This window comes from Sitophilus oryzae, unplaced genomic scaffold (assembly GCF_002938485.1).
Source record: "Sitophilus oryzae breed Bouriz unplaced genomic scaffold, Soryzae_2.0 scaffold_815_pilon_pilon, whole genome shotgun sequence".
Lineage (NCBI taxonomy): Eukaryota > Metazoa > Arthropoda > Insecta > Coleoptera > Curculionidae > Sitophilus > Sitophilus oryzae.
This window is the reverse complement of record NW_022147434.1, coordinates 2,418,958-2,431,892: the sequence shown is the minus strand read 5'-3', so window position 1 is coordinate 2,431,892 and position 12,935 is coordinate 2,418,958. Positions and strand designations below refer to the sequence as shown.

Below are 12,935 nucleotides of genomic sequence, written 5' to 3'. Positions count from 1 at the left end.
CAATGAACTGCATGCATCCGAGTTGCATGTGCATATCGTTCAATATCGAATAAATGTAGTATCTAAAATCCCCCCATAGAACTGCAAATAACAGAAAGGCTTGAAGTTTATGGTATTGCAAAAGAAAAAGCACGAAAGATCTTAATGAAACGCTGGCAGCAAAAATGGAAAATCGGAAAATACGGTCGCTGGACGCACAAGTTTATCCCAGATATCGAGACGTGGATGAACATGAAATGTGAATTGGACTACTTTTTGACTCAATCGCTTTCAGGACACGGATGTTTTAGGCAGTATCTCTTTCAACGAAAAAGGTCCAATACTAACCTTTGCAAATACTGATTACGATTCTATTTATTTTCTAATCTAAATTAAGTCTAAATCTCCCACTTTGGGATACCAAACAAAAATAAATAAAAATACAAATAACAAAAGCAAAAGCGGACATGCAATAAAAATAATTTCATGCAAAAGGTACTCACGGGAAAATACGCATGAGCCAGGGTACCACCGGGTCCGTCAAATGGATCGCCGTCGCCATGTTCACCACTTTCGAACCTGATCTCAATGTGAACTTGTCCGGTTTTGGGCGTGAAAGTCAAGTCGGTATATCCGGTCCAGACGTTAAAGGCCCTCTGGATTTCCGCATCTACGTCGGCTCGTTTCAGCTTAGGCGGGTACTTGGCAATTTTGTAGCTTAAGTTCTTCACTTTCCATCTGCTTCCTAATGAAAAATAAGTTTAATTAGCAAGAATAATCAGGCTAGTGATTAATTAGCAAGTAACTTATTAACAAAAATATAATAACACTACTGGATAGTGATGAGCAAATGCAAGACCAAGACCAAGACTCGATTGGTCTTGGTTTACAAATAGCATCGCATATTTTCTAAAAAAAATATTAATATGAAAAACACGACACTTTGAATTCCCTGACTTACGATTTTAAATAGTATGGATACTGTGAAGGGAAATTCGAAACAATAAGCCTACGTACTGACCTGTTATTTTTAGTCGGCCGACTATTTAGTTGCAAAAATGGAAATAATACATACTTATGGAGCCGATCGGCCGACTATCTAATTGCATGTGAGTGCGGCTCCATAAAGATATATTAGTTACAAATATGCAACTAAATAGTCGGCCAATTAAAAATTGCCTGTCAGCGTATAGCCTAAGGCTACGCAATGCAATCATATATTGGTCCGATCGGCTCCATAAGAATGTATTGTTTTCTCTTTTGCAACTAAATAGTCGGCCGATAAAAAATTACATGGCAGTGCGTACTCTAATTATCCTAAAAAACTCACAAAAGAAAGGCAGAAAAATGCATACTTGATTTAGAAATATTTAATAATTACTTTTATTCAAATATGGTGATAATTGTTTTGAGTAGTGTAGTAGCCTTAGTTTTGGTCCTGGTTTTACAATGTCCAGTCTTGGTCTTGGTCTCTTGCAAGTTTTGCACCTTTTTATGAGAATTTTACTAAATACACTTTTTACTTTATAGAAAATCTTTAAATAAATAGTATTTTAAGAAATTTAATGCGAATGACAATTTTTGATAAAAAAAAACAATTTTTGTCCGACGAAAATTTTTATTTTTATATATAAAGAGTTGTCTGAATTGTTGTGATTTGGTAACCCAAATGAAAATAAATAAAAAAGTTCGTATGAATGTATATCTTAAAATGGTGCATTTCGGAGATACAGGGCGTAAAAGTTTAATTTTTATTTCGATTTTTTCAAGATAATTTCTGAACTCTGAATGCCGATATATGGATAAAAATTAGTGTATGTGTGTTTCTTGACATGGGAAACTTGATTTTGATGTCAATATGGCTCCTACTTGTAGGGGACGCCACCTGCATATTTTTTAACTAGTTTTAAGAATAATCACTTTTTAGTGAGTGAAAAAATATACATTTCCGCCATTTTTTATTTAAAAAATGCCTTTTGATAAAAATTGCTACGAGTAACCGTTCCCAAGATATTTGGAATGTAAATCATCTATGCATGTCATTATTGACAAAAAATAAACATGTTGACTATTAACATATTGTAGATTAGATAGTTATTTGACAAATGATAAAAATGGGATTTTTTTATTAATCATAATATTTCTAGAAGAATCTATGATAAAACACTTTCTGGGGATCCTTTGGCATAAGATAATTTCAAATTTATTATTTCAATCTCCTAACTACTATCTTGTCAACATGTTCAATTTTTGTCAATGATGGCATGTATTGATTATTTTGATACCAAATATCTGGAGAACCATTGCTCATAGCGATTTTTACCAACAAAACAAAAATATATATTTTTTTAATCGGTAGATCATATAATAACACGTACGTACAAAAAGTAATAACTTTTTGTACGTACGTAAAAGCGAAACATCATATAGCCAATTTCACTTAATCATGAAAACAATTTCAATCGTCGTTGCTCTAAAAGATGTCAAACCCCTCATAATGAAAGAAATGTTAAAATAAATAATAACTTATTTTCAAACCAGTTAAAAAATATATAGGTGGCACCCCTTACAAGTAGGAGTCATATTATCCAGGGCCTGAAGGTCAAATAGCAAGAGCGATACCACCATTTTCACGGAAATTTCAAATAAAATAGTTCCAGCCCCGCTCGCTAGATGGGAGTGCAATTAATTTTTAGGTTGAGGAGTTGCTACTAGTTATTATCAGATGGCGTTAAATCATTTTTTTGTAGTTTTCATAGTTTCCAACGGCCGTTGTCAAAGAATATTGTCGTTGTCATAACGCCAATCAATAAAAGATAAGTTTTTAGGAGTATTTTTGTGTTTAAAATAATAGTTTAGTGTGAAATGTAGTTTAATGCCAACCCCTCCCTAACAATAGATGGCGCCTAAGACTGTTTTTCAGAAAGACCATTTTTGACCATTTTTCAGAAAGATAGTTTCTATTCTTTTTTTTTGTATATTCTTTGATATTGACATCGAAATCAAATTTCTCATGTAAAAAAACTCCCAACCTGCCCAAACAACAATTTTCCAAACCGAAATTATTAGGAAAAAATCGAAATAAAAATGGAACTTCTACAGTCTGTATCTCCAAAATGAAGCAGTTTAGGGCATAAATTTATACGAATATTTTTACTTACTTTTATATGCAGAATATACTGGCAAAGTTTCCCGAGTACAATTCAGACTACCCTGTATATGAAACTGTAAAGTTATCTTCGTTGAGTCATATTTTCTCGAGTATTTTCCAAACCATCACTACATATACAAACATGTATTTATTAACCTTTTGTTGAAAAAATATCTTTCTCAATCATACATAAAAAATATTCCTTGTATTCAAAAATTTAAAATAAAGTTTGAATTTTAAAACTTTATAATGCCATTCCTCGACTGTAAGGTAAATCACAACGTTGTAAATTGTATTTTACCGGAATAAATCGACCGTATATCCCACCATTTACAAGTGACAAAACAAAAGGACGAAAAATTGAATTAAATAAAAAAAAATCCCATATTGTTCTGAAATGGCGTGGTGTTGAACTTTTTCACGTTATTTATAAAATTAGCAATATTAGTTTCGCATTTTATTATTACTTTTAAAAAAATGCATAAACTAAAATTATCACATACAATAAAAATACTTTACTTTCTGGTCTATTGATGTTGTTTCTAGGTTAGTACCCTTTATTAACATGTCGCCTTTTTGTTTCAAACAACCAAAGCCGCCTATTAAAAAAATGATTTTACAAATTATTGACGTTTAAAAGCCACTATACATATACATAACTTTTATCATCGTTAGAATCACAATGAATTTATTTATTTAGATGTGTAAACATCTAATATGGCACCTGTAAGAAAACATAAGAATGATGGTTATCAAAAGGCGAAACGTCGAATGGCAAATCTGAAAACACTGTTGTGTAGTTGAAAAAAATGGGAATAAAGATTGCTTTAAGTTTAAATTTAAAGATAATATAATAATAATAGCTCCCGTATATAGCGTTTAACGCCTTGGGAGTAGCAAGGTACAGCTTGCTATACTAGAGCCGTTCGGTAACAAGGAAGGTAATGTGGCTAGTACTACGCTTCAACCGCCTATTATTACCTCAGGATTGTGAATCCAAGTACTCATTTAAGGCTGAGTCGAACTAGGTACCCAAACTATTTTTATTTTAATAAAAATAGTCGGCTGATGAAATGCCGGGTGTGGGAATCGAACCCTCACCTTGAGATTGTTTAGATACCAGTTTTAAGATACCTTGTCAAATAATGACAAGAAAAAAATAAAATCGAAAACTTTAATTTTTGTTTTTTTCTCGAACATCTCCGGTACTTTGAACTCATCTAAAAAGTTTTATTCGCTTGGATAATAAATTACAATACAATAAGTTAGAAGTCAGACCTTCTGAATCAAAAAAAAAGTATCAAAATGTTTTAGAATTTTTACAAATTATACTTCCTACCACTTTTAGAACAATAATATAAACTTTTTTTCGTGTACTCGCTAGTTTAATCCGTGTATTTCTATATGCCAGTTGTTTACGATATTCTCCGATGGTGGCAGCACAGGCGGATAATGCACCAAGTCTATAGCACAGCCTATAATGTTTCAAGCACACCAGCCAGCAGTGGGACAGTATTGGCGTCATTAATACACAGAAAATTAAAAAAAATTAAAATGACATTTCGGTTTTAGCATCACATTTACATATCACAAAAGGTTAAAAAATCTTTAGCGTCGAAATTTCATCCGTTAATACTACATAAGTAGTTACTTTTTAGGGTACTAGTTTACATGATTAATACTAAATTATCTTAAACTGATTAACCTACCTTGTAACGCGTATCTTTTAGCTCTGTTATCTCCTGTTCCAACTTTATCTTTCACACCACACCGAGGTAGTTCCATCGTTTTTAACGTTGTTTCATCTAATTCACCTATAACAAAAATTCAATATTAGTTTCTCTTTTTATTCTAATTCTTTTTATATAAATCATTAATATATAGTTTTTATAATTTTGTCGAAGTAAGTCGGTTGAATCACCCCAGAAAGGAAATAAATATCAGAAAAGTAGTTTGTTTATTATATTAAATTTTGAAATTGTGTCAATTACACATTTCATATGTTCTTTTTAGATATTTTTTCATGAATCATATAACGCAAAATTTAAGTAAACTATTAATAAATAAATAATTTGATCAAAATATTACCCTATCGATAATACAAAAGAAAACATTTTAAAACTTTTAAACAGACAGCAATTAAATATTAAATTAATAATATGAATCATACTATAAACGATATATCTTTATATAAATCGATAGTGATAATACATAATTTCATCATATTTAAACTTAATTTTGAAAAATTAAAATTTTAAAATATTTTTTTTTGTTTTACCATAAATGCTTAATAGAAATATAATATAATCGAAGTCATCGAACAGATAAACAATTCTCATAAAAAAATAGGGCAAATGATGAATTTTCAGAAAAAAATATAGAATAATTTTGAAACTTTTAACTATCAAAGCCTACTGGATCAGAAAACATATTAATATTATAGTAAAAGCTGATAATGTAACTGGATTTTTAAAAGGTTAACACTATGTATAATTAATTATTCTAGGCTTATAGATATATGAGAGAAGATAATTTAGAACTCTATATCAATTAGCAAAATACATAAGTTTTTCATCAGTTTTGTATACCAAAATGTTTAACAAATGTTTTATTCCAAAAATCCCACCGCAATTCATATAACCATTTTCTTATCCATTCATTATTACTTATCTAGTAATATATTGATTAATATTTAACATTAAAATAAATCTTTGTAAAATGATAAATGAAATTTTTACCTGAAATTATTTTATGATAGTGATAGTGATCTTCTTCATAGTTAATATAATCAGTTGATCATATTTAAATAGACTAAATTTCGTGGTACATAGAGCTTGTCGCAAAACTAGATATGCTTTTCAATGCTATTTCAAATGCTACACTTTATATTTAATTTCATACATCAACAGCTATTATATAATTTTTGTGCTGATGCAGCCGCCATTGATCATTGTAAAACAAAAAAATAATGAACACATATAATTTTTTTTTTTCATTTTTTCAAAAGTAGTTTCTGCACACATCATACCTACAAGTAAAGTTTCGGCACAGGGGCAGGGGCGGTAAAATATAAGTATGTCCGAAACCAGTAGTAAAAACTCTAATCACCATGCAAACATCATACAATGAAATAGTAAAATTTAGATAGAAGACGCTACCTAGAGCGTGCGGCAGGCATTTTTAAGGAACATCGAAAATGTAAACACTGCTCTGCAGAGGCCAACGCTTTCGATCGCGGAGGCATCTAAATTGCTGAATTCATTACAGAGTTTCTTAGCTGAGTTTAGAGACAAAGTCGACGATTGCTTTAAAGAAGCAAAGATCCTTGCAGAGGCAAGCAATATTGAGCCTGTTCTCCCAGAAAAACGGACAAGAAAAGTAAAAAGATTTTTCGATGAAAACGCTGATGACGAAATTGGTACATTATCCCAAGAACAACAACTCAAAATTCAAATTTTTGCCTGGTTTAGTTGAGGTTTTATTGAGGTTTAATGCTATGGAAGGTGTTCTCGAAGACTTTTATTTCCTTATATTTAACTTACAATTAATTTATGGTTATAACACCAAAGGTTCCACCCCCAACTACAATATGAAATATAGCCATTTATAGTATGTATATCTCATTTTGAAAAAGCCGAGGTAAGACATATGCCAGATATATATGCAGCATTCCGTTTAAAAAACTACAACTTTTTCGTAAAAATATATTTGAACCTGTCCTCTATAACTAGGAAATTATTTTTAAAAGGTTATTATTTACTTATTTATTTTTTACTTTAAAAAAGTCGAAAACTTGAACACAATGAATAATTAATCTCAGATAGAAACAATCTATACTTCCAAAAAATTACAAAAAATTGAGAAAATATATGGTATAATTAAAATGATAAACAATAACAGACTATTACCTATATTATAATCATATTAATCTCTCATTTGAGACAGACGTTATACATATCTAAGTGTTTCTAACTCCGAAGCAAAAACTACGTTTTTCGCTAAATCATAGGAAGATTCCAATGCCATTCCGCTTTTAATAACAGAAATTCGAAATAATGACAATAATTTTTCCTGTTAGGTCAGACAACGTGCACTTCTAGTAGGTTAAGGTTTCTACCAGCACATTATTAATTATGTTACAAAACAGCATATAATCGTTATCGCTTATAATAAATATCTACCTGTGTTTGTATACTATGCTGGTTTTGAATTTTTAATAATTAGGTAAATGCTTTTGGTTGATCTAATAAGAAGGTTTAAATCAACTAAAAGTATAAAATGGATTAATATATTTCTTAATATTGACTAAATGCTATAATATGATTTAGATGTTTTTCCAAGTGTATTAACTTTATTGATTAATATTGGCCACAAATTGTAAAAATTTCTATTGAAAACAGAATGCTACTAAAAAGGCTTTTTTATTTGAAATTTTCAATGTTTTTTTACAAAAAATGGTAACGCACATTTTTAGAACAATTTTATGAGTATACAGGATGTCAATTATGGATAATATATAAAATTAATCAAATCCTTAGGCATCGGTCACCAGGATCATTAGCCTTAACTCGTTTAGGTCTATCTCAATATCCTCAAGAGGTTCACTCTTACAAAGACAATTCAAAATTTAATAATCTACATTAACATAAACATTTCAAGTTGAGTGACAAAAGGATCAAAATAACTAAACACAAATAAAATACAGAAAACAAAAAACAAACAACAAGAAAAATAGGTAATTATTTACATCACAGTATCACAGTTGGATTAGAGTGTCACAGGCGAGTATCACAGCTGGTGATATATATTAATATCTTTCATAAATTTCAAAACATTTTTAATTTTTCCCTCGTTAAATTTTCATGCATTTCACCACAATATATCGTATATCGAATATGCTTCTTTCTACCGTATATTGAGGACATTCACATATAATGTGAGTTACTGTCAACTCAACATCACAGACTATTATACACATTCGAGGTATTTCTCTATTAAGCAGATATGCATGAGTCACCGCGGTATTCCCAATACGAAGACGATGCACTCTAGATTCATCCGCTCGTCCTAGTGCAAGACGTAAGGATGGGGTTGACGGATCTTGTTTTATTGCGCAAAGCTTTGCAGGTTTACCTGCCCACTCATCCTGCCATTCCCTTTCTGTTCTTTTATGCAGTAGTAGTTTAAGATCATATTTACTAATATAAGGGAAATCAATAGTATCTCTTCCAGCAGCTTGCTGAGCCGCTTCATCTGCCATTCTGTCGCCAAGTATAATAGTGTGGCTTGGGATCCATACAAACGTAAGTTTGTTTCCCTTTTCGCTGCACTCTCGAATAAGCCTCTGAATTTTTTGTCTCAGAGAATCATGGACAAATATGTAATTAATTTTAGACACGATCTCTAAAGAGTCAAAAACAATTAAAACTCTAGATTGATTACATTCCTCGATGACATAGGATAAGGCTTTCCAGATCGCAAAATGTTCTGTGTCAAAATGTTTGATTTATTATCTACCAACAAGCAAAATCAGAATAGTCAACTATTTCAATCATTGTTAATCTTTGTATTTTAGTTTCTCATAATTCAAAAGTACAAAGATTACATTAAACGAAAAAGTCTCTAGTTTAAAATAGAGATTAGAAGGTCCGGATGGATACGAATCCACGGACCTCTCTCATGTGCCGGTACCGATGAATGTACATCGTACTGATTATCGACCTCTATCCGCGGAACTGCATGGCTAGTAGCCAACTGGCCACGTCGTCGCCGTCGTCAGCAGATCACGAAAACATAACAAAACAGCAAAATAAATCAGTAATGGAGATTATTGGAATAAATGTCGAATGGTAACTGCTGCTGAGTTGTATTTACTATTTATTAAGTTTTACTTCGATTCGCAAACAGATAGAATGGAACGAATTGGGTATAAATATAAGTAGTGAAAACTTGAACCACCTGCGATTTGCTGATGACAATGTCTTGATATCCAATTGCGTAAATAAAGCCCAAAATGTGTTACAAAAATTGAATGCAACCTCTAAACAAATGGGACTAAAAATCAACATCTCAAAAACCCAAGTGATGACAAACCTAGTAATTGGTGGTGGAATATATTATAATAACCAATATCAAATAGAAGAAACAACTGCTTACAAGTGTTGGGACACGAAATACGTATAAGCCGCGATAACCAAACTTGCGAGCTTAACTGACGATTAGGACTGACTTGGGCCGTCTATGGACAATTGAAATACAGTTTCAAAGGGACACGTCAAATATGTTTGAAGAGAAAGGTAATCAATCAATGCGTACTACCTGTTCTAACGTATGGTGCGGAGACTCTAACATTAACCAAGAAAACAGTAAGCAATATCAAAACAACGCAAAGCGCAATGGAAAGATCAATATTGAGGCTCCCTCGGAGAGACAAAGTAGTATCGAAGTACGAAACCAAACCAAAACAAAAGTCATGGATGCCATATAAAAAATAACTACTTTGAAATGGGATTGGGAAGGCACATTGCAAGGCTAAACGATGACCGATGGACGAAGAAAATAATAGAATGGAGACCAAGACATGATGCATTCAGGAGCAGATACCGTCCCCCGACCAGATGGCATGACGACTGCTAAAGGCGTATTCACAATAACTGGATGCAAATAGCTCAAGATATGGAGTTATGGAAGCAAACGGGAGAGGCCCACGTCCAGCAGTTGACTTTAGTGGCTGGTTGATGATGATGGATGATGATGATGATAACTTCGATTAGAAATTATTTTGTATTATTTGAAATTTCTGTGTAGTGTAGTTATTTTATTCGTAAATTCAAGAAATTATAAAATATGTTATGATTCTATTGGCTTCGTCAAAGAAATCAGCAGACGAGCATGAAACAATCCCTATGCTGCAGTTTTAATAGAAAGCTGTAACTGTGTCTCGGCTATCTTTTATTAGTATGTAAAATTCGTAATGCTTTGCCTCATAGGTCCAAATCCTCAAATTTGAACTTTAAGGTACATCTACCAAATAAATCTAACAGCCAAGATCAAGTGATAAGGATTTGGCAAAACGCAATCATCAGATTTGCCTAACGGACTACAAAACTTTTGAACGCGAATTGATCCCAATCAAGGTTATAATGATATAGATTCGACAGAACCTGAAGTAGTCCGGGTAGTGGTCCGGTGTAACTCCGGACACAACTCTTGTAAAATACAGGATGTACCCATCTCTAGTTTGATCTAAAGTTTGAACTTCGGATTGACCTTTTTTCATTTATGTATAAAATTGAATAACCAAACTAAACTTACCGGTCACAGACAAACCTGCAAAGCTTTGGAAGTCTTCAACCGCCTTTTTGAAGGCATTTTCATCCAGTAGTTGACTAGAATTCGTTTTTATTGGTCCCAGGTATCCATACTGAGAAAGATATAACTGCAAATAAAAAGAAATGCATCTTTAATACCATAAAAGTATAAATTTTAAAATATTTTACCAAAATATACTAATATTTAGAATACCCTTACGATATTATTTGTGCTGTTGTTTACTTATGATGCTCGTCATAAAAATACCGTTTACTTTGGGAAATTGTGATTTATTTATTTAGATAATTGATTGACACATTTTTACCGAAAACCAGGTCACCGACATATCTGAAAAGAACACCCAGTAATTCAAGGTTAGATAATATTTGACAAAGCCAAATGTAAAAAGCAGCAAACAAAAATTATTAAGTATTGTAAATAATAAACCTGCCCTTCTGTTTACTCTTTACACTGATATCGTTAACATTTTACTGATAAAAGTTATTAGGACATCATGGTAAACCCAAAAAATTGCGCTATGCTGATATACATATTTTTTCTAGGCTTTAAGTAGAAACAATGGCATTACTTTTAAAGAGAAATATGATGTGAAAATAAAATGTAGTATATTTTTTCTTAAGTAAAAAGTTACACATGTTTTTTTTTACGAAACTGATTTAACTTAATATAACTTGAACACAATAATGTATTATTTTTGTTAATAAGAACGATTTATAATAATAATTTAATAATAATAATAATTATAATAATAATAATTATAAATAATAAATAATTATAATTCATCAAAAGTTAGCAACCCTTTGTCATTTAAAAGAAGATATTACACCTTATTACAGATATGAACCTGAAAATGTGTTAGAAAATGCCCACTTTAAACTCTACTGGAACAGAAGTATACTTACTGACAAAACAACTCCGCATAACCGACCAGATCTAACATTCACCATAAAAGAGAGGGCATTAACTTACCTTATAGATGTCGGGATTCCTAACACCCATAATCTGCAGTCTACATGGAGTGAGAAGTTAAGTAAATATACCGCACTAGCTGAACAAGTTAAAAGTTTATGGAAGCAAAACGAAGTGAATATCGTACCCATTATAATTTCATCAACGGGCGTAATACCAAAGGCTCTCCACCATAGTTTAAAAAGTTAGATCTTCCACCGTTACTCTATATACAACTCCAGAAGGCTGTCGTTCTTCAAACAGCAGCAATAGTAAGACGACACCTCAATCTTTAACAAACCAATAGAGTGTTAGAAACTTGCATCACCGCCGTTTCTTACATATTATACCGTACAAAAATACGTGCGCAAACGAATAATTATAATAATAATTATAATATAATTTATCAAAAATAACTTTTTAGTAACTTTCTTTCTGCTTTAATTTCTTTAATTAAGGTTAATTTAGAGCATTTTTTATAAATATATATAGTTCTACAGTGTGTCCTCAAAAAAAATTACCCATCAAAGTAAGTGTTTATTGTAATAATACCATAATATAATATATTAATCAATTTTCGGATTCTAGGAACAAATAAAGGTGAGTTTTATTAAATAAGATATTGTAAAGAAGACATGAATTCTCCATTGAATATTGAAATAATGTACTAAGTACTGTTCCATTAAAAATAAAAGAGTAACTTGCTTTCAAAAATCGAATATTCAATATTAAGTTTCTCACCCTGTATAACTTTTCGGGTCAAATTTTAATTTGGTTTAACGTACATTGGGGCTATACAAGGGGATACAATAGGAACACTACATATCAGGCTATACAAAGTCAATTACAATTTTGCAAGATTGCTTTTATTGAAATTTAAAATGTATTATTCATTTTTAGAAAATGTTAAATATGTTACAAAACCTTACATTTTAGTCATATGCTTCCCTAATAAAGGTCACTTTTATTATTTTTGTAAAATCCGAAGATCAATTAATTTATAGGGTATTCTATTACAAAAAACAACTTTGATGTGTAACTTTTTTGGGGGCACAGGGTGTTGGGGAAACACAGATCCCTATATATTTTTAAATATGCTTTAAGTTAACTTAATGCTTCTAAAATATAATTCCAATTCTAGAGTCACCGCGTCATATGAGAGAGGCGCCACCCTGTATTATCTAATAACCTATATTATTTTAATCAGAAATGAGGGCTTGATCTCTGAAACGAAAATCCTTTTTTGATTTAAATCAGACAACGTAAATCCTCTTTTGATTTAAATCTTATCATCGACATTGAGACATCTACCTACTTCATTACGAGCCAAAACAAAAATGTATAAACAAATTGTATCGACAAACTTATTAAAGCAATTATGAAGCGTACGATATTTTTGATGAATAATCTTAATAAGTTTGTGTTATTTTTAGTTTAATAAATATTGCTATACTTTTATATGATTCATCATCTGTAAAAACGCATGCAAATTAAAGTTTATCAAATATTGACCTACAATATCTCC

At 31.2% G+C, this 12,935-nt stretch overlaps 1 protein-coding gene across 12 annotated transcripts in view; it reads right to left on the bottom strand.

Moving 5' to 3' along the window:
• LOC115889561 (matrix metalloproteinase-14) overlaps positions 1–12,935 on the bottom strand; it is a 109,124-nt gene that overhangs the window by 30,972 nt on the left and 65,217 nt on the right. For all 12 annotated transcript variants that reach the window (XM_030909602.1, XM_030909600.1, XM_030909601.1 and 9 more), the window contains 3 exons: positions 10,445–10,568; positions 4,840–4,944; positions 483–724 (listed from right to left, as the gene is read on the bottom strand). In XM_030909602.1, the coding sequence (XP_030765462.1) occupies positions 483–724; positions 4,840–4,944; positions 10,445–10,568 (471 nt within the window). The remainder of the gene's footprint in view (positions 1–482; positions 725–4,839; positions 4,945–10,444; positions 10,569–12,935) is intronic.